This window comes from Culex pipiens, chromosome 2 (genome assembly GCF_016801865.2).
Source record: "Culex pipiens pallens isolate TS chromosome 2, TS_CPP_V2, whole genome shotgun sequence".
NCBI lineage: Eukaryota > Metazoa > Arthropoda > Insecta > Diptera > Culicidae > Culex > Culex pipiens.
The window spans coordinates 164,342,727-164,370,003 of NC_068938.1; the positions used below are offsets into that span (position 1 = coordinate 164,342,727).

The following is a 27,277-nucleotide window of genomic DNA, read 5'->3' on the forward strand; positions in this document are numbered from 1 at the left end:
TTCTTAATTCTAAATTCAAATTCGAATTCAGTGGCTCAAATTTAGTCAAATTTGAAGGTTTTTTTTTACCTGTTTCATTACCCAATATCTATTTTCGTAGCTTTTGACAGCTGTCAGTCGTTCCAATTAGCAAATTTGGATTCGCTCATTCGAATGCATTTCCATTCGAATTAGTGAATCCGCTCTGTTTTACTTTTAGAGCATTTTTAGGTTATATTTGAGCTCAATAATCTACAAAAGACAACGACTAAACACTTTTTTTTCGTACTTCGAATATCCGAAGCAACATTTTTGCGAGGACTTCGGTTAACCGAGTCTGGACTGTAACTTCAAAAACCAAATAAAGTGTTTCAAATATCAGGTTGTGCTGAGTTATATTTAACCATACTTTCAAAGAACTGTTTGTTTAAGAAAGATGTTTTTGGAGATAGTCGAGGTTTCAGATTATCAAGTCTGGACTGTATAACAAAGTTCAGATTTTCTTAAACATGATAAAACCAAAAATAATTCTTATACTTGTATGATGTTGTATAAACATGGCTTTCGACTATTAGTCACGATTTGGTAATAAAAAATAAAATAAATTTGTTTAGTTTTCCACAGACTTTTCAATCGATTTCACGTTACACACACAGAAAAAAAAAATGATGGTAATATTCATCAGGAAATGGTGACAGATTTTGTGGCAAAATAAATGATTAATTTTATCCCTGAAAATGATGAATTTTCATCAGTTTTTGATGAATATTCATCAGGTTCGCATTTTTACACATTTTTTAAGTAATATTACACAAAAAAAGAGGTAATATTCAACCTACCAAATTTTCAACATTCCAAAATTCAACTTTTTTTTCTGTGCAGAAAACACAAAGGTTAAATGAAAATACAAGTATAAGGTTAATGTGATTGCTAGCACACTCTCTTTTATGCTTATCAATGAACGTGAAAGGTATTTATTTCATGCAAGTATCCAGAAAGAAAAAAAAATCATAAAACTTTTTCCCCAGCTTCTCCCTCCAGCGAGGAATTCAATTTACTTCGCACCACAAAGCAGCGCTGAACCTAACCCACGAACCCGGTCCCGGGGGGAAATTGATCGAAGATTTTCTCGCTCGCCCCGCAAATAATCCACGGTTAAACGTGCATAGCTCAAACTTCCAGCAAAAAAAAAAAGCTAGAAAAACACACAGAAAAGGTTAAATCTTGGTCCAGCCAAAAATTCCATCACGTGTCAGTCCCTTCGGAGTAGCATCCCATTATGCGAACAAACTGAACCGTAATGAACCCTTGGCCATAAACCTAACCTCCGTCCTGTTTGCTGTTGAAGCGGGGTGTGGTGGGGGGAATGACCAGTATTCGTTGGTCAACCGGGTGATGGTTTCGTTTAAATCAATGGCTCCGTCCCTGGGAAAAGGAGGGGAAGGGGGAGGTGGAAGGGTCGGGTTAAGCTTGTTTTGATCGATACATTGTTGTTAGGACGCAATCGATTGGAACGATGGTGGAGGAGTGAAAACGCTTTTTATTTGCATACTTTGGGGCGTTTAGACCAACTTTGTCTAAACGGACTGAAAAAAGAAACTTGACCAACTGAGACAAACAACATAAAGAGTAGAGTAGAGAGCATTTCACCCCCTAAACTTTAATATTAGGGTATTAATATTTGAAAGCAATTTCCGCCAACGCGCATCAACCTGGGGGGCAACCTAAAATGTAAACCAATTGTAATAAAGTGGGTGATTTTATGATTCGCAACTGCTCGTTTTTTCCCGGCCATCTATTTATGCGAATCGTTTGAGGATTAAGGACAACTCCGCAGAAGGAGCTGCCGATAATGGTGACAGTCAGTGGTGATGGCGGTCAGTCTGGTTGCTCTACACTCCCGTGTGGAGTGATTGTTATTGATGCGAAAAAGTGTTACATTTTTCCCCCGCTACTGTATTGCAAAAGCATCCACTCCCTCTGTTGAGGACGTGATAAGCGGATTTGTGGCGTTGCTCTTTTTCTTCTGTCATTCTGGTACGCATTTCCATTATTGAGGTTAGGATGGCCCCACTGGAGGTTTGAGACAAATGGGGCACATGAAAATGGTTTGTAGAGTGTGCTCGTTTTTTTTTTCGCTACTGAGGGTGACAAGGCAAACATGAAAACCAACAAAGCAGCAAATTTTATGGGTACTTCAAGTGGAAGCATGCAAACGTGTGTGGCGTTAAATTTAATGTTTTGTTGTGTTCAGAAGCATGGTTAACCTTTGCTGATACTGTGGAAAAATAAGATAACAGCAATCAGAAGGATTCAGTCTTTTAAACCCTTTACTAGGTTGGCAAAATATTACTATCTGAGTTACTATGTTATGGCTTCTATCTGAGAAAATTTTATGGCTTTGAATTTCTTATAAGATTTCGTATAAAAATCCCAATTTTTAAAAATAAAAAGTGTTTACCAATTTTTCTTACTTCAATTCATTTGTATATTTAATATAAAATGATCATCTTTTGTAATGACGAAATTTTTTTTACAAGAGTTTTTTTTCCCTATATCATGTTTTATATATTTCAGTTTTTATTATTTCAGTTTTTATATTTCAGTTTTTATTATTTTCTGATGGTAATAGGCCTTTTTATATGGAATTTTCATATTGTTTCTGATACTTATAAAATTTTATCAGGGCCGTTGCAGATATTTTTCAAAGTTTATGTCACCCCCCCCCCCCCCCCCCTTCAAAATCGGTCCGAAAAATCAGGGGGCAAAAAAATATTTTTTCAAAAAACTTCAAAATTTCAAAGGAAATAGAAGTCTAACCAACTGAAAACAATTAGAAATGCATTTTCCTGCATTCAAAATCATATTTAACATGTCTGGGATCGATCAAAAATATTTTCAATTTTTGTGAAAATCCAATGTACAGCACCGCAAAAAGTTTTTTTTCGGCGAAAAAAAAAAATCTCTTCAATACTTGCATATGTTTAACACTTATGATTGCAAAACAACTAGGCAGGTGTATAATACATTTTAAAACACTTTTTTCATTCAAATATTGAGATCATGGCTTGAAATTTCAATTCTTATATTTTTTTTATTTTTTTGCCCCAACCCCCCTCGACCCCGACCAGAGTCGAGGGACATAAACTTCAAAAAATATTTGCAACGGCTTAACCATTGACACTAAAAAAACCAAATTTCAAGTCTAACTTTCAAATTTTGGAAGCAAAAAGTATCACAAAATGCTTTAAACATGTTTGCCATAATCTATATCTATATATATAAAAAATTTCGACGGTTTTGTTCGAACGCGAATCAATTCAACACGGAATGTCGGATGGAGGTGCTCTTTGTTGCGTTGGGTTCGTATAAGTCCAAGGAAGGTTCTTACGCCAAAAATTAACAACTTTGGCCACTCTGGAACCGATTCCGGAAAATCTGCAGATTGTATGGGAAAAGCCGCGTAAAATCAAATTTCGATCACAGGAGGCTGAATTAGCAAACAAGCAAAAAACGTCAGGAAACTAAAAAAGGGCAGGACGAAGTTTGCCGGGAAGAACTTGTATATATATAAAAAAATTCGATGGTTTTGTTCGAACGCGAATCAATTCAACACGGAATGTCGGATCGAGGTGCTCTTTGTTGCGTTGGGTTCGTATAAGTTCAAGGAAGGTTCTTACGCCAAAAAGTTACAACTTTGGCCATTCTGGAACCGATTCCGGAGCATCGGCAAATTGTATGGAGAAAGTTACGTAAAATCTTATTTTGATCACAGGAGGCTGAATAAGCAAACAAGCAAAATACGTCAACAAACGAAAAAAAGGCAGAACGAAGTTTGTCGGGTAAGGCTTGTGCTTTTATAAAAAAAATGCAAAATAAATAAAACATTGTGGAAATAATTATTTTCCTAAAATATTATGGTCCCAACTTCCAAATCAGTAAAAAGTTGAAAATACCCTATTTGATTAAAAAATAAAACTAAAAAATAATTACAGAATAATGTATCAATTGTACAAGTATTCATCGGGACTGGCAACACCAGCCAGCAACAGTCAACTGTTCGGAGCTCCTCAAACTTTTCGATTTTTTCGCCGTAATTAACCGTGTTTACCCGCGAGTTTGCTGCTCCAGAATGCCAAGGGCCGGCCGTGGCCGTGGCAGTTCGAGTGCGGCCTCGAAAAACCCGCGAAGCTCATCTACCGGCAGAGTGCAGAAAGGTAAACACACCAACGCCGCATCGACCGCCATCGCGCACGGGAGCGTGCCCAGTGACGTCACCGATCCATCGTTTTTACACGTGTCATACCGTCCACGTGAGTCCCCAGTACGGACGAGACAATCGACCCGGGCATCCGGAAGCACTTCCGGCCAGCAGCAGCAGCAGCAGCAGTCCACCAGCACTACGACAACAACCACTTCCAACGTTCCCACCAGCAACGAATTTGAGATGCTGAGTGGAGAAGAAAACAACACCGCCAGTGACAGCAGCAGTACTGGCGACGACGATGATGATGATGAACTTGCGCGCAAGCAAGGAAAGCAGAAAAAGTGTAACTCTCCGAAGGAACGACGTCCACCTCCAATTTTTGTTTTGGATACGTTGGCTGACGATGTTGACGAGTTGCTTGAGGGACTCCAATATTGTCTCAAAATCAGCAAAACTTCTGTGCAAGTGATTACCCACAAGAAGCTGCATTTCGACTTGGTGGTGAAGAAGTTGAAGTTGCGAAACTTCAAATTCTTCACATTTGATCCTGCAGAGAAGGTCCCAGTGAAGATCGTCCTTCAGGGATATCCGGACCGCCCGATCTCCGACCTGGAAGAACACCTGACGGGCGTCAAGGTAAAGCCTCGAGAGATAAAGGTGCTCTCAAAATCGACTACGGTGACAGGTACGTACACCTTGTACCTCCTGTACTTCGATCGCGGGTCCGTCAAAATCCAGGACCTACGGCGGATCAAAGCACTGGACGGCTTCTTTGTGACGTGGCGATTCTATACGAAGAATCCGGCCGACGCAGCTCAATGCCACCGCTGTCAGAAATTCGGACACGGATCCAGAAATTGCAACCTTCCACCCCGGTGCGTAAAGTGCGGTGAGACCCACTTCACCGAAAGGTGCAATCTTCCGCGGAAAGACCAGCTGGGGGAAAACGCCCAGCAGCACAAAGCGCGCGTCAAGTGTGCGAACTGTGGTGGAAACCACACGGCGAATTTCCGTGGCTGTGCCGCGCGGAAAAAGTACCTCGAGGAGCAGGACAAGAAGAAGAAAGCGCCAGCGTCCCGCCAACCTCCAAAGACATCGAGCTCGAACGCTGCAGCAGCTGGCGGCGGAGCGGTTCCATCGACCAACCCAGCGTTCCCTCCCGGTTGGGGAGGTTCGTACGCTAGAGTAGCCGCTTCTGGGAGTGGTACTTCACCGGGACAAGCAGACGTCACCGGAGATGACCTCTTCACGCTTCCCGAGTTTTTCGCTCTTGCTGGAGAGATGCTCACGCACTTCCGTGCCTGCCGGAACAAGGCAGAACAATTCCAAGCTCTCAGTGAGCTGATGATGAAGTACATCTACAATGGATACGCTGCCTTGCGTAGCAAAGTTTTCGACGTCAATGGACAAAACATACTGTGATTTAGTTTTAAGCTTTTCTATTTCTATCCTTTTCCTTAGTAAATCTAGAAGGTTTTTTTTTTAATTTTTCCTTCTCTTGCCAAATCCATTGTTAGAATATCCAATTACATCAAAATGAATTATAGTTCAAATCATAGTTGAAAGGAACTCCAAAACTCTATTAGGTTATAAGAATTACGAAATTGTGAATTGATTATTTACTAATAAAAACTAATTGAATTGAATTGTACAAGTATTTTCGATAAAAATTTAAATTTTCAGTTACCATTATTTTTTGCCCATTGACATTTTAAGGAATTTTTAAAAAGAGGGACAAAAATTAAAATAAAATTTGCAATGGTCTTATTTGTTATTAGTTGTTGTTGTTATTAGGTCTTTTCTACAACCATTAGCATATAGTGCTATTTTTCACTATTTTCCAGTCACTTTGTTTTTTGTATTTTTTTTTTCTTACTTTAAACATCAAATTCGAGTTCTGAGACCCTATTTTAATCAACTTTGATTAGTTGATTGCCTATAAAATAAAAAAAATGCATTTTTTTTTTCAATATTTCATCATTGCCATTTTGGCCGCCATTTCCGATTTAAAAATTCTAAATCACTTAAGAGTAGTTTAAGGGTCATACTGAAGCTCAAAAATCCAAATTAAGACAACGAAAAAAAAAATCGATTATCCGAAGTGAAATTTTGCCAAGGCCATCGGATAATCGAGTCTGGACTGTACTAAATAGCATACATTTCTTTGTCTCATTTACAAAAATATGTTTTTGTTTAATAATCTATATTTCGACTACACTACTAAAATTAGATTTAAAAAACAATCAAAAAGGTTTAATTCTTGATGCCCCTAATTTTTTTCAATACGATTTAGGGGAAAATAATATTTCTTTAAATTTTTTAAACTTTTAAATGTGTTTTTTTTCGTTTTTAACTCGTTATCCGTTGATTCAAGCACTGTAAATTCAATTTTACTCAAAAGTGATACACATTTTAAATTTTAAGTTTCGAAATATGAAATCATTGATATATTTCTCATCAAATCATGATAAATTTTGAAAAAAAGGTAATTAAAGCTGAGAGGATAATGGAATTTTCATTTAGTCAATACAAACATTAAACAATAAACTTCAGAAAGCAGTTGAAAAATATTTATACAGTATCATTTTATTTTTCTGATTTTTTTTTATTTCAGTTTCTTATTGAAAATAATCAAATAATCATGGTACGGTCCAGACTCGATTATCTGAAGTCAGCACAAAAAATAAAAATAAAAAAAAACACTTCGGATAATCGAATCCTCAAAAATAAATCTACATTTTGGAAGTAAATTTTTCTCGGGTGATTTCTCGTAAAGTTCGCCTTCAGGTCCCTGAATACGCTCGAATTGACAGATTTTTTTTCATATTTCTCCTGCCTTTAATTTGGAATTAAGCCTGGTGATGGATCAACTTTTGATTTCTGGGGGTAGCCCAGAGTAAGCCCGGATTTGGACCACCCTAATGTGCATCCTTAAAAAGTTATCTGCATAAATTCAAAAATATTCTAAAGAACCAAGCTTTTCCATACTTTTATTCTGAGAGACCCAGCGCCTCCACTTAATCTCTCTAAGAAGATTTTTTTGTACTTCTAGCAAAATGCACGTAACATCAACCAGCACTGGAGGGTCCACCATTAACATTTTGATGAGCTGAAAAATAATTGAGATCTTAATGAAAAACTTAAAAAAATGTTTACATTAATTTTTAATGCAAATAATATTTTTGGGTTTTCTGCGTGAACTCTAAAGAAGCCTAGAATATCCAAAAAATCTCTGGAGTTTTAACTTAACCACCGTAACAAGCAAGAGGATTTTGACTCCAGATCCGTATGATCTATAGGTTCAGAAAGTATGATAGACTACTTTTTGGTATGTTGAGATGTCTTGGGTCAATTCATAAAACCATAACTCAACTAAACAATCATTTTCATTCTCTTTCAGCTTAAAGTTGAAGAAATTTGATTTAAAATTTGTAACAAATGTGTGTTTCTCTGACCTAACGATCAAAAATTAAGAAAAAAAATATACATAAGAAAAAATAAAACAAACATCTTCAGCCGATCTAGATCACATTTCAACTTGAAAGTGGGTTCATTTTCAACTCATCACGTTCGAGCGAGCGCAACACCGCCAGGAATGCCTTCTCCGCTAGTAGCCAGTCAGTCACTTGAGAGTCTGGTGACACTCGCAGCTGCGTTGGGATCGCTGTCTAGAATTCCGTTTAACCCGCTAAACGTTCCGTTGGACGACGCCAAAGAATGTCCACTCGGCAATGCAATACCCGTTCACTAAACTCTGATGTGGCTTGGGTGAAAATTACAGCAGCAATGGCAGTGTTGCCAGTCGTTGCTTCGTACGAGGAGGAGGAAAAAAACAAACATCAAGAGGGCAGAGATAAATCATGGTGGGAAATGAGGCATGTGGAAAGTAGATAAGCTCTGATGGTGTGAAAAATTTATTCCCCCCGTGCCATCTTGGCTTGCCACCCTCGAAAATGGTTCAAGATGGTCGGTTGGATCTTACGGGCGATAGATGATGTGGCGTGCGGTGCAATTTCGCAACTCTCTGACACACAATGCAATTTCGTTTGGCCGTGACGACGACGACGATCCATTGTTCAAAGGACCTCTCATCGTCGTCGTTTGGTTGGTCAGGATATGAAGCTATTTTCCAACCCATAAATTGCATTCTTTGCTGGTCCGGAGATGGCGGTGGAAATGGTGACCACCACCACCTTGCCTTTGAAGAAGAGGACACAGGAAAGAATCAACCGTGGGTTTTTAAAAATGAAATCGGCTAAATTGAATCGCGGCGAAGGAAAGTGCTAAATGGATTTTCACTGTTTTCTGGTGCCTATCGTGCCAATTTTGAACTCAATTTGCGGTAAGCTGGTCAATTTAGAATAAATTGAGTTTTTGAAGTGTGGAATCTGAAACTAGGACAGGTTGGATAAAGCTGATTTTGGTTAACTTTTTAACGCTTTGAATTATTCCAAAAAAAATCTGTTATTATTTAAGATTGCGAAATATTTGAAAAAAATCAAGTATCATCTTAAAGTCATGAAACCTGACAACACAACACAATCCACCATAAATTACGACCTCCCCTTCAAAACAAAAGGGGAGCACGCCAACTGACAGCGACAATAAAAATTGCACTAATTAGCCTTCGCAAGTGCCTTCTTGTCCCCGGGATGGTGTGTGTGGTTGACGTGATGGTCATTCTGGCAGGCCGATATTTTCGTCAACCGTAATTAATTTTAAATAAAAAAAAGAGGGGTAATTTTTTGAGCAATTTTCCCACCCTTTCCTCTTTTTTTATCTTTATCTTTTTTTTCTTCTTGATAAAACCCCTTCCCCATGGTACTTACCCTGACAACGTTTCCGTACAGACAGAACAGATTGAACAGCTTATCGGTGTTGGCTGTGCTGCTGTCGAGGCCGTAGACCATCATCACGGCGCCCTGAAAGAGAAAAAAAAAACAACACAAAACGACTATTAGTGAGGAGGAAAAACCACAAAATTCACGTGTAAAAATAAATTTCACACTTTTTAACGACGGTGATTCAATTAAAAGATAAACGAACAATTCGCGAAAAAATATCGCGGAAGCAGGTGCCATAAAGTCCGCAAAAACCAAAAAAATAAATAAAATATTTGTCAGGTGTCCTGCAACCGATTTCATCGATGAGCGGCGGAAGCAATCCGTTTTCGCAAGAGGGAAGGGAAATGAAAGCAACGACAAGTCCATTAAATTCGAATCTTCATCGTCATCGTTCTGAGAGTGGACAGAAACAAATCAAAAACCATATTGCAACATGCAACCGAGGGCAAACAGTTTGAAAATATAATCACAATAAATAACTCGGAGCATGCTCAAGTGACTTCTTTCTTGATTGGGGAGGAGGTTGAACGTGGCGAGAAGCTGTCGTGAGGAGACTGCATTTGGCTGCTCTTGATGCTTTTCAATCGAAATATTCTAAATATGCAGACTTGAGAAGAAGTGGACGACTTTCAAGTTGGGCAAATCAGCGGTGCAACACCCGTTGAGAGAAGTGGAATGTACTTCTGCGATTTTTGCTGTCTTTTTGATGGTGATTTTTAGCTTTTTGCTTTTGAAGTTGAACGGTGTTTGATTTCGTGTCGCTTCAATTGAAGTCTTTGATCTCAATTTGATTTAATTATAAATTGAATTTAAACTAAAAGTGAATCTGCTAAATCTTTGGACATCAAATTTTATTCTTAAATTTAAAAAAATAACTTTTCCGATGAAAAAAAAATTGGATTGTTTTTAATATAATTATAATTGAAATCAATCTTAAATAAAATTAACTGCAAATTTTGTAAAAAATTTCACAACTAAGAGTTAAAGTTAATAGCAACAATTTTTCCAAAATTGATTATGGTACACACAGCTGAAAGGATCTCCAAAACTCTATAATGGATTTTTAAAGAATTTATTGTAACTCGATTATTCAACAAAAAAAACCAATTCAATTGAAAATAAAATGAAACAGAGAGTTTCTGTTGCAAAATTTGATACAAATTTTGAATTTTAAAGAATTGCGAGTTCAGCTTTATTTGAACAAATTCTTAAGTCTAAATTAACTCTTCCTTGCTTTAAAAATAATTATAAATTCTGTTACGATTAAATAAAAGAGGATTACAGTAATTCTCAAAAAATTAAAGCAGAGAGAAACACAAAATTCTTTAGGTGTGATTACAGTCATACCACTGCTTTAATTAGAAAATTGTTCGAGAATTCATAAACTTGTTTTTCTTAAATCTTTGATCTATATGTTGTTACAACATATTTTTTTATAGAATAAAAAATATAAAATAAATACATCTTATTTCAAATTTTTTCAGAAAATTCAGAAGGCAAAAAACGGGAGAATTTTTTTTATTCAAAAAAGTTGTTGAATCGATTAGAAAAATTAAATCATATTTTTTAACGTATTTAAATGAATTTTTTGAAGAATTAATGTTTTTTCAATCAATTTACAAATAATTTAATTTATGAACCACAGATCGAAAAAAGACAAACTTCAGGAAAAATATACTTTCATAATTCAATTATATTTTGTAATTTTTTGACGGTAGCATAACTGTAATAATGTATAAAGCATTTTGTCATACTCTTCGTTTAAACATTTTGACAATTTGGATTGAAAATTCAAGTTTAGGTGCCTCAAAAATTTTAATTTTCGAACAAATATTTGTTATGGCTTAAGTCACATTTTAAATTTCTAGAGTTTTTTTTTGAAGAGGTCGAATAAGCTATTGTGTTGCATATGTTTGTAGGACCTAATCAAAAAAAGTCTAGATTTATAGGCGGAGCACCAGCTTATTTTTAATAATAAAACTTTTAAATTTGCAGTCTGTCAATACATCAACCAAAAGATCATGTAAAAAGCTTAAAGTAAAGGATAAAGCAAATCCTCATTTTCAAAAATCGATTTTCTGTTATTGTTTAAAGATCGGTAAAGATCTGTTCTAAACTTGTTAGATGGCTGCTAAATTAAAAAAAAAAATTGAATTCGAACACCACAAATCCATGTACACAATTTTAGTTTTATTGAAGCTAATGCAAATATTTTTGAAAGTTTATGTTGCCAACCCCCCTTGCAAATTGACCCAATCGAAAACTTTTAATTATTTTCAAACGCCATCAAAATTTAAATACAAAAAGAAGTCTCATCAACTGAAATCAATTTGAAATGCATTTTCCTGCGATGATTACAAAATTTAGCATGTTGGGAACGTAACATTCCAGTGTAAAGTACCATATAAAGTTTTATTTCAGAAAAAAAATCATCAATTCTTAGATATTTTGAAAACCAATGCCAATTGATGTATTTGCACTAAAAGCGTCCCAAGAAACATTTAAGACTGCAATTTCACAGACTAGAGCCTTTGCTTAGTAAGGGTAGCGCGGCGTGGCTGGAACATAATATTATAAACCGAGGTACCCCATAGGAAATTTATAACGTCATGATTCGAATTCCCGGACGCTTCGAAACCCGGACACTTCATCTTGTTTTATCAATTATTTGGGCATAAGTTCGCATTATGAATGTAAAAACTGTGTTATTTGATGAATTCCAACATCAACTTTCATTTAAAGTTTGTTTGAACGCTGTAGTTAATGCCAAAACAATTAAATACAATAAAATTATAAGTTTACAAAAAATGTGAAACATTTTACTTGAAATATTTCAAAGGCGTTCGAAGCACCGGGAAGGCAAAGCAGAAATTTATGGTTTCGATTTCCTTAAATTCTAGCAAATTTTTATATAAACTATCGATTGTTTTGATGTTAACAGCTTATTTGAGACCTAAAGATTGCCATTCACTTACATTTCAGTCCAAATTTGTGCGATTCATAAGTAAAATCGAGTGTCCGGAATTCGAAGCAAAAGTGTCCGGATTTCGAATCAGCCTTTCTCAGTGTCCGGGATTCGAAGCACAGCATGTCATATTAATTTTAAAATTCTGATCAAAAATTGTTAGAAAATACATATTTTGCATGCATTTTCTTGAAACTGACTGTTTATACTACATTCTTATGATATTTCTACATTTCCAACTTATTACATGATTTTTTGCCACCTATAACAAAAATTATATGCTACTAAGTGTCCGAATTTCGAATCATGACGTTACGTAGAAAGTTGTGTTTTACCGGCTTAAATCAGAACTTATAAATATGAAAATAATCCATCGGTACAATTTGCGTTATTTGAAATTTTTAGGTTCTTGCATTTTGGTACGAATTTTTAATTAATTCGTCCTAATAGATTGATCGATCTTCGAAAAATATTTTTATAACAAAATTTGTAAAGAAATCTCTCACCTTTAAATCGCTTTTTAGGGTTTTTAAATCCGTTTTGATTGTCAAAAGTTATTCTACTTTAAAGACAACCTTATTTTGGCTGTTTTTTGAGTGAGTGGTCCTAGAGGTTCAAGGTCTAACGAAGTTCGCTTAGAAGACGGAAAGTGGAATATCTTTCGACAGTCAAAACTTATTTACACCCTCTAAAAAGCGTTATAAAGGTAAGAGATTTCTCTATAAATTTGTTATAAAAATACTTTTTAGAGATCGATCCACCTATAAGGCCAGATCAATTAAAAATCCGTACCAAAATTCAAAAACCTTAAAATTAAAAAAACGCGATTTTCACCGATAGAATACTTTCATATTTATAGATTCTGATTTAGGACGATAAAACACAACTTTCTACGTATAAATCTCCGATGGGGTATCTCGGTTTATAATATTTTGCTCCAGTCACGCCGTGGGTAGCAGAACAAACATCAATCAAACAAAGAAACAGAATACATCCCGAAAATTCCTGAATTCCTCTCATTTTTATGGAGACGCACGATATTTCATTAAAAGCACCAAAAACAAAGGCATTTCTTCACAGTTCCGTTCACACAACAAACCTAACGCCATCATCCAGCAGAAGAGACAACAAATAGTCTACATTTCGGCGCATTCCACCTCTGCTCAATCTATCCCTTGCCAGTTATAGCATGTAACGCTTCATCACGTTCCCTCGAAGGAAAAGAAAGAGCAAAAGCACCAAGCGCCCCCTCTTTTCAATTTTCATTGCTTCTACGCCCTGCCAATTTATTACAGTTTACGTGAACCGAAACGCAACCAAACAAAACACCGTCTTGAAATTGCTTTCAGCAGTAGGAAATTCCGTTTGTTGTTGCCGAGAGACGACGATAAACGATTTGATGAAACCTGGCGCGGCTTTTCCGCCCAATTTCGCGGCGGCGGCGGCGCCACCATTGTGCGTAAATCTTGCGCGCCTAATTTATACGCAGCGATTAGCGGTCGCGCCGAAAGTGTAATTTCCGAAAGTAGGTAGCTGTACTGACCTGTTGCTGTGCCGGTTGGATAAAGTTGGCCGGGCCGTTCCGGGTGAGCGGCGGGTCCTTCATCAGGCCGACGTGCGTTCCGGCCGGCGTGGGCTTCCAGTTCTCCGACGGGTGGAACTCGGGCGGGGAAAAGTTCGGGGCGAATCCGTTGCCACCGCCGGCGCCGAGCAGGGCTGGTTCTGGAAAAGGAGAGAAGGAGGGAAAAAGGGGAGATTTAGAATGAGCTGTACACACGACTGTTTGTAATTGTAATTTGCTGAATTTGTGAAAATTCCTGATCATTATTGTAGAAAATACAGGTAAGTTGAAACACCATGCACCTCCACTAAAAAGCGCTTTCCCAACTTTGAGCTAGCATCGCGTTATCTTCAGCACCTTTGCTTGATAAAAAGCTAGCATCATCTTAGTATAGCAACAGCTGCTTATCACACGGTTCTCCCCTGTGGCGCGGTGTTGATTGTCTTTTAGAGCGCTGCTAAAAGGACAAGAAACGAGGATCTAACGGGAAGTGAGAAAGCAAGACTTCAAGTGCACTTTTCGTCATCGCGCGGAAAACATCTAACAAGGAGTTCCTCTTTCTTCTCCCCACTTTGGGACTCCATCACTTTCTGGAGCAGGAGAACAACTCATAATGCACAATTAGACAGTAAAAAATTTGCCAAAAAATTTAACTCTGACAACATCAATTCTCTTTAAAAAAAATTTAAACATATTTCAATATTTTTTTGGTCAAAATTTAACCATTTTTTTAACTGACTCCACCTTAACAGTTTCCCACATGGTGAAAGGTGTGCATCAGCCTGTAGAACCGAGTTCAGACGTTCTAATCGGTACTTATCAGCACGGGGCTGGTTGTGAACATACCGTACGAAATGTGCGCGTACTAGTACCATACCGTAAATTGTTCTTCACCGGACGGGACGGGGCGGTGAAAATGTCAAATCGGTTCCCTGTTAGACAACCAGACGTTGAGGACACTCGTCGCTTCTTGATGGCGTGAATGACGTGGGGAAAAGTTTAAAAGGTGAGCATCGAAAGCACTTGTTGTTTGGAGTGCGCGGTGATGTTCAGTTTTGTGGTCCATTTGAAGAGGGGGAACAGTGTGGAGTCGTGAAATGCAGAAGAACCAACCGATTTCAACAGCTTAAATGGTTATTTCTATAAATGACAAGGAGATCCATCTTAAATTTGATATTTCAAATAATCTGGCTTAAAATTGGTGAAACAGCATATTTTTCGGTTTGATCTGCTAAAATTTAAGCTAAGTTTACCAATTTGGAATTGGTAAAAGAACTGACCCTGATTGCCAATTCACAGATCAAAACGGACAGCCCAAACCTAGATGACAGGAAGGAAGTACAGTCATCCTACATATTCGGAACAACCACAAACTCGGAACAGTTTTGTTATAATATATGTTATAGGAAATAACATGCAACTTTTCTTTCGACCTAACTATTTTTAGGACCTTGATTTGACCATTCTCTTGCTCTTTCACTTATAAATGTAGTTCTTTTTTAACAAATTACTGCGTTTCTAGACTATTTTATCAAGAGCAGCAAAACATTTCCACCAAATTGCCTGTTCCTTAGTTTATTTATTTATTTATTTATTTATTTATTTATTTATTTATTTATTTATTTATTCAATTAAGTAACGTAAGACTTCATGTCTTTTAAAATGTTACAATGTTTCAAACTGAGTGAGGTGGTTTTTGTTTAAGCTTCTTGCTAATTTTGTGTTGCTCTCATTCCCTAACTAATTAGTCTAAACGATTGAGTTCTTCTAATAAACTCTGCTTAAAACTCACAATAGTGGTACACGATTTGGTAGATACTGGTAATGAATTCCAGAAGACAATGCCTCTTGCAAACATTGACTGACTATAATAAGAAGAATTAAAATGAGGTAACAAGTAGTTTAATGTGCGCGTTTGTCGAAAAGGTCTTAATTTAGATAACAAATAATTAGGTTTTTTAGTGAATATTATTTTCTGTATTGTACAACATGATCTGAATCGATAGAACTGGGCAAAAGGACAACCAATTAGTGATTTTTGCAAGTGGGTAACCCTGGAGTAACGAGACAAATTGTAGACATATCTGATGCATGCATTAAGTGCGATACGAAGTTTGTTGATAGCTGCGGCCGAAGCATTAGTATATACAAAATCTCCATAAATGAAATGAGGAAATATTAAGGTCTTAAAAAGCCTTTTTTCGTGGCAGAGTCAAAATGTCTAGTAACTGAGTTAAGGCGTTTTAGCACTCCAAAGATTTTACCACATTGACTGTTTATGTGGGCATCCCAATCTAAATCAGATGTAAAAATAACACCTAAATTGTTAACTCTATTTACAAATTCGACCTGTTCGTTTCCAAAAAGTAAAGCAGGACAAACAATAGAAGATCGCAATTTGCTAAAAATTATTGCTTTAGTTTTGGACTGATTAATTGGCAAAAGGTTGTGTTGAGACCACTTGTAAATATTTAAGAGATCTATGTTTATTTTATTTCTAATAACAGACAAATCAAAAACGGAATCAGAACAAAAATAAATCTGAACATCATCAGCAAACAAATGGATTGAGCAATGTTCTAAAACTAAGGGTAAATTATTGATAAAAAGAGAAAATAGTAACGGTCCTAAAATGGAACCCTGAGGAACACCAGATCCAATATTTTGAAAAGTTGATAATATCCCATTACAAAAGACAGCTTGACTGCGATGTATAAGGTAAGATTCAATAAGTTTTGCAGCTGACTCAGAAAAGAGAAAATCAGAACGAAGTTTGTTTACAAGTTTTCGATGTGATACCCGATCGAACGCCTTAGCAAAGTCTATTAATAACAGAATTGCAATTCCTTTTTTATCTAAAGTTAAAGCGATATCGTCATGGACTTTCAGCAAGGCTGTTTCTGTGCTATGATTTTTACGAAAACCAGATTGATACGGATGCAGTAGGTTCAAATCGTTGATGAATGAAGAAATTTGAGTGTTAATAAGTTTCTCAAAAACTTTTGAGAGTGCACTCAATATACTAATTGGTCGAAGGTTAGCAATTGCAGAGGAATTACCTTTTTTCTTAATAGGTATCACTTTAACGGTTTTCCAGCCCTGGGGATAGATAGAGGTCTTAATGATGCTATGAAAGAGGTGTTTAATCAGCGGTAAAATTAGTGGAAGCATAATTTGTATAAATTTGATCGGAACACCGTCTAGGCCAAAAGCGTTGGATTTTATTGAAAAAACCGAATTAATAATTTCATAATCAAGAAAAGGTTTGAAGGTAAAACCATTTGGACAGGCTGCAAAAGTGGGTATCGTTGAATCATCCATGGTAAAATTAGAAACGAAATAGTCATTAATTTGCTCACTAGAGATATCAATACTATTACTACATCGATTATCATCTTTGAGTCCTAGTTTTTTAACGTTATTCCATAGTTGTTTGCTTGGAAGATTTGTGTTGAATTTCTTTCTATCATGAGTTGATTTTGCTTTTCTTATCAAAAAATTGGTACGATTTCTAAGAATTTTATAATTCACTTTATCACTATCAAGTTTAGAGGATTTCCAAGTTCGATAGGCAAGATCTCTGTTCAACATGGCTCTTTCAATATCAGAATTGAACCAACAATTTTCATGTTTTATACGCATTGACTTTAATGGAACAAACCGATCATGAAGATATGTTAAGTTTCTCATAAAAAAATCTAAAAGAACATTAGGATTGTCAATACTATAAAAGTCACCCCAGGCAAAGTCATAAAACGCATTTTGGAGTTCAGCAAAATTAATTCTTTCGTAATTTCGAAATTGTACGGTACTGTCAGAGGTTTTAGATAAAGAGTAATTTAAAGAAAAAATGATCATATCATGATGAGAAACTCCAGGTAAAGAGATCTGATCATTTTTAAGAACCATGTGAGGGGAATCAGTGATAAAAAGATCAAGTAAAGAACAACCTGAACTGTAGAAATAAGTTGGCTCGGAGTTGATGAAAGAATAACAAAAATTAGATACAACTTCTCGAAGGTGTTGCAAACGATATGAATTATATAATAGGTTGGTATTGAAATCACCTATAAAATACGTAGAATTGTATTTAACGCTAAAATTTTCAAAATGGCTTTTTAAAATATCTGCACAGTTAATACCGCAAGCAAAAAGTTTTCATTAGCATGACGAAAATCAAGTAGAAGAAATTCTGTAATTTGTCGGCCATAATCAGCATCGTAGATGGATTTATTTACAATACGACAGGACAAAGTGTCACGATAGTAAACACAAATGCCACCACCATGTCTGTTTCGATCATTTCTTATAATTTTATAACCCTCAATTGCAATCATTTGATCAGTAATCTTATCACTCAGCCATGATTCAGTCATACATATAATATCGAGTTTACTGTTTAATATGACCGATTTAAGTTCATAAAATTTTGAGAAATTCCTAGCACAAATGCTTTGAACGTTAATGTGACAAATGTTTAGATGATCTTGATTCAACATAGCATTTAAAACAATACGGGGAATGTTTGCAGAGACACTTCTAATTCGGGAATTATCCATAATCAAAAATAAGTGGAGGTAGTTTCAAGACAGAGCATACTATAGGACCCAATTCATTTAAACTAATACCTAGGGATGAGAGGCAACACTTAAATCTACTTAACATTCTATAAGATTCCAAATCAAACTCCTACAATCGTCGCAGTTCACCCAGTACAAAAGTAAATCAGCAAATCGATGTTAACGGTCAAAGAAATGTTTAAAAATACAAAAAATATTATCAGTACACCATCACCTTCAGACTTCATCAGCAGCGGCACCAACGCGGTTCAGGTGAAACCAGGCTCGTCTCCAAGAGGCTCACAATAGGCGTGTTTGCGGGGTTGTACGCAAGTTTGGCAGCAATCATTCGAAACAGCACCTGCAGATCTTCGTTCTGGCTGAATGGGACACCGTTGAGGATCAGGTCATGGGCACGTTCCAGGCGGTCCAGTTGATTTGACACAGCATACAGATCATTGCGGGTTTCGTCGAGCCGTTCGGAAACTTGTTTTACGCTGACACTGCAGTCAGTTTTTAGCTCCAACAACTTAGCTTCCACGCTGGTGATACGGATTTCCAGGTCCGACTTGCAGGAATCGATGCGTGAGTTGGTATCCTCGAACAACCCTTGAATTTTGGCCCACAGATCGCCAAGCGAAGAGACGTCATCACCCATTTCGTCGATTTCCCTTCGACTACGTTTGTTGATGTTATTCTTGAGAGCGAGAGTACTCAACTTGTTCAGACTGGAAGAGCGTGTCACAGGTCTGTTTATATTCATCTGTCAACAGCGTTCGCAGTTGAATAGAATAGGCGATCTTCACTTTGCACAATTCTGAAGGGCTCGCAAAGAAAACGTGGCCAATCGCAAATTGTTTTCGAGAAAAAATACACCATTTGGTGGTGCAGCTGCAGGCCTCCACGATCAGACGATCACAGCACTGGAGTTCTATCGCGACCGAACGTTTTGAGACAGTTTAAAATCAAACTTCAGGTAAAAAGTACCGATTTCGCCGCGACGATAGAGTTCTATCAACCGATTGTACACATACCCTTCAGGATTTTGTTGTGGAGGTTATTGTACCTTCCACAATTGTTCAAGTGCTTGAGGTCAATATTTTGTTACAAGTATGCACTCCTGGAGAAAACCAAAGTTTGTTTACATTTATAACAAAAAATGTTCCGAATTTGTGGATTTCGACTTGATACAAATGGTAAAATTTTCAGTCGGATACAGCATTCGACAGATCGCAAAAAAAAAGCTTTCAAATGAAGGTAAAAGCGAATAATTAGGTTCAACTATTGAGTTTCTATGATTTTTTTTAACATTGGCCGGAACGTAAACTGTTCCGAATATGTGGAATGACTGTAGTGTTTTAACCGCATACTTTCGTACTTCCTCACCTCAACCCAGCAGAACGTTTTTTTGACGGATCATCAGTTCGAGGCCAAAACAAAGTTTGCATTTCTGCAAATTTGTACTACCTTTTTTCACCCCTGCAATTTTCCCAAGCAACACACTTTGTCAGATAAATGTATTTCCTAACTGGTTGTATAACCGATCGGCCTCGTTACCACAACTTGTTCTACAACTCCTGTGCATTGGAAAAAGCGCACTTTTTTCTGTTGTATAACTTGCCAGAATAAGATGCAAGTTATCAGAGTAAGTTGTACAAATGTGTTTGACAACACTGTGCTAGCTAACAAGAGATTCAACGAAAAAAAGGGGGCGTGTTAACGGCTGTGCTGTCAAATCAAAGCGCACACTGAAAAGCAAAGATAGATTGAAAACAGTTGTCTAACCGTTACCCAACTTACATGTAAACAAACAGTTCTTATTAGAATTTCAATCAACGACGAAGCCAATAAGAATAATATCTCTGACTATTTTGGTACGCTTGTTTCTGCCCGATTTATTTAGAAAAAAAAATAGAAATTACATGAAAAAAAAAACAATACTTTCGCGCTCTCTTACTGTGATTCTTGTGAAACCCACTTCATGGCGAACTTTTAGATTTTCCTTTTTTGATGAACTTCGTCTTTCCCAAGATTCGATCCGATGACTTCGACGATTTGTTGTTATCTCCACGGCAGGTCCAGGCGCGCTTCCACATCTCTCCACGAGGCTTCATAGTAAACAAGCTGGCCTAAACGTCAATAAGAAGGCTGCTGTCAGCTTTGTTATACAGCTGTGAGCTATACAACTTAACTCCAGAAAAGGCTGCATTGAAAATTAGGTTATATAAGTTTGTTTCAAATCAGTTTTTATAACTCCATTATGTAACTTTGTTATAACAAACCGTTTCAACTGTCATTTCGATTACCGTACCACGGAGTAACATTGAAAATTGGTGTGATTTTAATTTGTTGTTTTCTCTATCATGAACTCCGTAAGCTGATATTTTTTGTAGCTTTTACCGGCGATATGTTTATAAATAATCGGTCAACAATTAAAATTATTGCAATCTTCGATAAATAAACATTATTGAAACTCTAAATACCTCACGTACAAATTTACACCACCTAACAACACGCAATGTCAAGTTGAATATGTTTGTTGATTATCAGTTATATAACCTATTCTCCGATAACATTTGTGTAACAAAGCGAGAAAACCTAAGGTTATTTATAGAATGGTTGGTCACGCCCATTTTTCAGAAGATGCCGTCACATGACAATGTTAGATAAGCAGTGATACAAACAGTGCAATATTATTCTTATTCAACAAACTGTTTTCGAGGAAAACATTGCAGATGAGGGAACAGCATCTTGGCATATCAGCATTTTGACGTTTTATTACAGCTGATAAAAAGCGTTTTCGACTGAAATCAAGTAATAAATACCTCAAACGGAAGTGAGCAAGCAAGTTTCTATCGAAGGTGTTCCAAAATAAGTTGTTTAAACAGTGTAAATCAGCAAATTGGATGGAGTTAGGAGTGAGTACTAAACCTCCCAAATAGGTGAGAATTTTCCCTATGTTGTGTTTTAAAGTTGGAAAAGAGTGAAGTTTACTGTGTTTTAACACTTTTGTGGCACAAAATACGATAGTTACATAAGTCAGTTATACAAGCAGTGAAACAAACTGTTATTTAAGTTATGTTCAGATTTTTTCTCGTATGTTTATCAAAAACAATTGTCTAACTATTATTCAACAGTCGACAAGTTATGAGTGCTACTTGGGTTAGGCATTTGAAGTGTTCAAGTACTTTAAGTATTTTAGTATTTTAGTATTTTAGTATTTAAGTATTTTAGTATTTTAGTATTTTAGTATTTTAGTATTTTAGTATTTTAGTATTTTAGTATTTTAGTATTTTAGTATTTTAGTATTTTAGTATTTTAGTATTTTAGTATTTTAGTATTTTAGTATTTTAGTATTTTAGTATTTTAGTATTTTAGTATTTTAGTATTTTAGTATTTTAGTATTTTAGTATTTTAGTATTTTAGTATTTTAGTATTTTAGTATTTTAGTATTTTAGTATTTTAGTATTTTAGTATTTTAGTATTTTAGTATTTTAGTATTTTAGTATTTTAGTATTTTAGTATTTTAGTATTTTAGTATTTTAGTATTTTAGTATTTTAGTATTTTAGTATTTTAGTATTTTAGTATTTTAGTATTTTAGTATTTTAGTATTTTAGTATTTTAGTATTTTAGTATTTTAGTATTTTAGTATTTTAGTATTTTAGTATTTTAGTATTTTAGTATTTTAGTATTTTAGTATTTTAGTATTTTAGTATTTTAGTATTTTAGTATTTTAGTATTTTAGTATTTTAGTGGGGTAGGCGTGGCTGAATAGTTACGCTGTTCGCTTTGTAAGCGGAAGGTTCTGGGTTCGATTCCCATCTGCTCCTATCGAGAAATTATGGAAAGAAGGAATTCTGAACACCCGAATATGAACGAAAAATTCATTAGCACGCGGCGGGGTTCAATTCCCCGTCCTTTGGGTCAGCAGACAAAAATGCTAACCGCCAGACCATCGAGGTTTAGTTGACTATAAGGAATAAGAATGCTATAAGAATCCAAGAAACTTGATAGGAATCTGAGAACCATAGAACAGACAATGCAATATTGAATGCAAAGTTGAATTCAAGAACTTACTCGGCTGCATACTCGTTAGCTGAATATTGAACTTTCAACACGACCAGAATTCACCACAAAAAGCTTGGTGAACCGAATTGAAAGCTTCCAAGATGAATCCAAGAACATACGAAGAATTAAGGACTATAAATAGATTTGACCGGCCGCATCACTTACCACGGTGAATCCTGGCTTCACACCCGTCTTACTAACACCCTCAAACCTCACGTGATACTTTGTCGAAGACGCAGCTGATTTAGCGGTCTTCATCACTCAAGTATCGGACTAAAATTCCTATCCACTTCCCCCGTGTCTTACCACTGGTCGTGGCCGGCGCTGTGATTGGCTAGCATGATAGGAACATTTGAAAGTTGCGAAGTGGTGATGATTGGTTCCTACTCTTCATCTGTGGTCCACGGAGCAATTCTTGGAGGTCCTGGTCAATAACAGAGTAGCAACTACGGGTAGACACCAATGCTATGCTATTTTAGTATTTTAGTATTTTAGTATTTTAGTATTTTAGTATTTTAGTATTTTAGTATTTTAGTATTTTAGTATTTTAGTATTTTAGTATTTTAGTATTTTAGTATTTTAGTATTTTAGTATTTTAGTATTTTAGTATTTTAGTATTTTAGTATTTTAGTATTTTAGTATTTTAGTATTTTAGTATTTTAGTATTTTAGTATTTTAGTATTTTAGTATTTTAGTATTTTAGTATTTTAGTATTTTAGTATTTTAGTATTTTAGTATTTTAGTATTTTAGTATTTTAGTATTTTAGTATTTTAGTATTTTAGTATTTTAGTATTTTAGTATTTTAGTATTTTAGTATTTTAGTATTTTAGTATTTTAGTATTTTAGTATTTTAGTATTTTAGTATTTTAGTATTTTAGTATTTTAGTATTTTAGTATTTTAGTATTTTAGTATTTTAGTATTTTAGTACTTTAGTATTTTAGTATTTTAGTATTTTAGTATTTTAGTACTTTAGTATTTTAGTATTTTAGTATTTGAGTTTTTGTATTTGAGTATTTGAGTATTTGAGTATTTGAGTATTTGAGTATTTGAGTATTTGAGTATTTAAGTATTTAAGTATTTAAGTATTTAAGTATTTTAGTGTGCTAGTATTTTAGTATTTTAGTATTTTAGTATTTTAGTATTTTAGTATTTTAGTATTTTTGTATTTTAGTATTTTAGTATTTAAGTATTTTAATATTTTAGTATTTTAGTATTTTAGTATTTTAGTATTTTAGTTTTTTAGTATTTTAGTAATTTAGTATTTTAGTAATTTAGTATTTTAGTATTTTAGTATTTTAGTATTTAAGTATTTTAGTATTTTAGTATTTTAGTATTTTAGTATTTTAGTATTTTAGTATTTTAGTATTTTAGTATTTTAGTATTTTAGTATTTGAGTTTTTGTATTTGAGTATTTGAGTATTTGAGTATTTGAGTATTTGAGTATTTCTCGATTAAATTTTCAAAAGGTCCTATCTGCATAGGAAACCCATGAGGGATAGGTTGTTTTGAAAATTTAATCTAGATTTGAGTATTTGAGTATTTAAGTATTTAAGTATTTAAGTATTTTAGTGTGCTAGTATTTTAGTATTTTAGTATTTTAGTATTTTAGTATTTTAGTATTTTAGTATTTTAGTATTTTAGTATTTTAGTATTTTAGTATTTTAGTATTTTAGTATTTTAGTATTTTAGTATTTTAGTATTTTAGTATTTTAGTATTTTAGTATTTTAGTATTTTAGTATTTTAGTATTTTAGTATTTTAGTATTTTAGTATTTTAGTATTTTAGTATTTTAGTATTTTAGTATTTTAGTATTTTAGTATTTTAGTATTTTAGTATTTTAGTATTTTAGTATTTTAGTATTTTAGTATTTTAGTATTTTAGTATTTTAGTATTTTAGTATTTTAGTATTTTAGTATTTTAGTATTTTAGTATTTTAGTATTTTAGTATTTTAGTATTTTTGTATTTTAGTATTTTAGTATTTTAGTATTTTAGTATTTTAGTATTTTAGTATTTTAGTATTTTAGTATTTTAGTATTTTAGTATTTTAGTATTTTAGTATTTTAGTATTTTAGTATTTTAGTATTTTAGTACTTTAGTATTTTAGTATTTTAGTAGTTTAGTATTTTAGTATTTTAGTATTTTAGTATTTTAGAAGTTTAGTATTTTAGTATTTTAGTATTTCTGATCTTTTAATGTATTTTATGTTGTTTTTTTTTGCGTTTTTTATTTTTTTTTGTATTTTTGCCAAGTCTTGATTTTTTTTAACTAAAAAAACAAAATTGTTAAAAAGAATGTTGAAAGTGTCGAAAAACTAGCTGGACTAATCGAGAAACATAGCAAAAATAACGGACAAAATAAGTTGATTCATTCAAAAGTCAAACTGTCAAATGTATTTAATTGAAATTTTTAATACGGGACTATCCATAAACCACGTTGACACTTTTTTGGGAATCTGTTACACCCCCCCCCCTCTCGTGGACAATTGTCCATACAAAAAAAACTTTTTTGTATGGATCGTGGAAATCGACATACCCTCCCCCCCCCCCCCCTAAAGTGTCCACGTGGTTTATGGATTTTCCCTACGTAGCTAGGGGAAATTCTAGTATGTTTGGCCGGTTAAAGAGTTGGTCTTTTATATTCAATTTGCTCACTATGAAATTAAAGATTTGGCAATTTTTTTATTGAAACTTGTTTGCTCACTTTCTAAAAAATTTTTTAATTTATATTCGAGAAAGAAAGAAAGAATGGGAAGAAATCTTAAGGACGTATTAGACTACGACAAATAAACAAACAAACAAACATACAAACTTTTTGACAGTTTGGCAGTTTGCCTGTTTTTTGTTTGTCTGCATTCGTTTGCAGAATCGTCACCTTGCATACATTTGGCGTGTTAGCCGCAAGTTTGCGAGTTTGGCAAACCGTTTAACAAAAACAAAGTGCGAGTTTGTTTTTTTTTTGCCATAGTCTAATAGCTCCTTTATATTGTCAATTTCTCTAGGCATTTGATCCAAATTCCAATGAATAAAACAAACTTCGTTTGTAAATCTTATTGAATCTTTTTGAAAAATTATATTATTTAGAGAATTTTCAATTTAAAACTGTTACTTAAAAACCCTGAAAGATCTTAAAATTATGTTTTGCAAAAAACTAGAGAATCACTCCACATCAGATTCAACACGAAATTCCAATAATCCATTTTCACATGTTGTCTCACTGAACAATTACTTCATTTACAATCAGGATTTATGCTGTTCCTGGTGCATTAATTGAATGTTGTCGCTTTCCACCCGTAACACATGCAAACATTTTTCTCCACCCTCCAAACTCCATGTAGTTCTGGTTCTGGTTCTGTGTCTCTATTCCAACTCTGACGGTTTTGGATTACTTAAATGACTTCTGGCAGCTGGCATGTTTTCTTTTTCCCTGGCTCCCTAATCAATTTCTGCAACATGCTCCCCGCCCCCCTTCCTCGCACCCCATCCCTTCCAACAGTTTGTTGCTGCAGAACCTTAAGCGGAAAAGTCCAGGTTGTCGGGGACGAGCTGGAGCGCACAAGTGTAAATAGAAATTGTGGTACAAATAATTCAGCACATCTTGTCCTTGTCACATCGGTTATGCTCCCTATCTCTTGCCGCTCTGCCCTGGCTGGCTGGGTAAACTCCCAGGAACACCCGGAATATATGAACATGTTCTAAACTGGTGCTCCGCACCGACTACTACACCGACTGCCGATCTGGTCCAAAGGATCTCGCAAAAGGTAGACGGAGTAAGTCCTCCGGAATGATATTGAATATTTTATTGGTTTATTTTGTCCCGAGAATCCTTTGGAGAGAAGGCTGGCTGGCTGGCAGGTTGGCCGGAGGAACCTCCTATATCAACAGATTCCTGGAACCGTTGCGAGGGGGGAAAAGAAGGAGGACAAATGCCATCGCTGGTCGTCGTAATCAGGCCAGCAGGATCGGTTTGACAGAGAGCTGTCCTCCATTGCAACGACGACACATCATCACCATGCAAAACTCTCATGACGGGGTTGCAGTGCAGACTGAGGGTCCGAGCTAATTGAAAATGGTGATTGTAGGACATCGAGAGAGTCGGTGACATTCCGTGATTACTGTAAGAGGATTTCGAGGAGCTCGTGTCCCGGGGGAGAAATCATCTGTCAACGTCGTTATCGTTGCACTGATAGGAGCATTTGTGACATCCCTTAAGGTGTTGGCGAGTTATGAATAACTCAAGTAAATTCTTCAAGCTATAAGTATCTTGAAAATGGCATTGTTCAAGCCCTGAAAATTAATTTGTATCAAATATAAATGAACACAACATTTCTTCAGTGCAATGGCAAGACATTACATTAAATTCCAGACTCACAAAGCTTCTCGTAACGAGCAATTAGAGCAACAGGAATTCACAACCTTGAATCGTTCTGAATCATGCCTGCTGTTCTTTTTACATTTCTCACCACCTTCAGCTTTAGGACAAATTGAAAAGAAAGTCTCAAAAAGAAAAAAAGAGGTAGACATTTGCACGCTTTTCAAGCAATCCTTGTAATTTCAGGAACGCAAGAGTTTTACAAAAATGTCTTAGATCCAGATAAAATAAAATGATGCCTTTGAAATTAAGTTCACAAAATTGTCCCTTTTGAAAAGTGCCCTCCCCAAAACCAGCCAAGCTGCCGTCTGTAGCGCCGCTGTACACGTTCAGTTCCGTTTCCGGTGCACACAACAGGCAGGACAGGAAAAATGGCGCGAATAACAAGCAACTCACCCCCGGACGAGCGCAGATTTTCCGTCCTGATGGCGGGAAGTTCGTTCCCGTGCATAATGCGCTTATGATGCAGTTTAAACGCCGCTCTTGGAAGAGTGTGTGGCACGACGATGAAAACACGGTAAACGGTTACCTCCTTGCACTAAAACCTCTTGTGGGTGGAAAACACTTGAGAATTGTGCAGGTTGAGGAACAGTTTAGAAGACCTTTTTCCTTAAAATATTGTGTTTTATGAAAAAAAAATTTTAGTTGATACTTTCAAAGTAAGTAAATTTAACAGTGAAAACCATTTCTTCTTTTACCAAAAACACATCGAGGCTAAAAGG

The 27,277-nt window shown here is 35.3% G+C and overlaps 1 protein-coding gene across 24 annotated transcripts in view; it reads right to left on the bottom strand.

The window, feature by feature from the left end:
• LOC120418446 (heterogeneous nuclear ribonucleoprotein L) overlaps window positions 1-27,277 on the bottom strand; it is a 354,926-nt gene that overhangs the window by 13,201 nt on the left and 314,448 nt on the right. For all 24 annotated transcript variants that reach the window (XM_039580857.2, XM_039580859.2, XM_039580858.2 and 21 more), the window contains 2 exons: window positions 13,539-13,717; window positions 9,016-9,108 (listed from right to left, as the gene is read on the bottom strand). In XM_039580857.2, coding sequence (XP_039436791.1) covers window positions 9,016-9,108; window positions 13,539-13,717 — 272 coding nt within the window. The remainder of the gene's footprint in view (window positions 1-9,015; window positions 9,109-13,538; window positions 13,718-27,277) is intronic.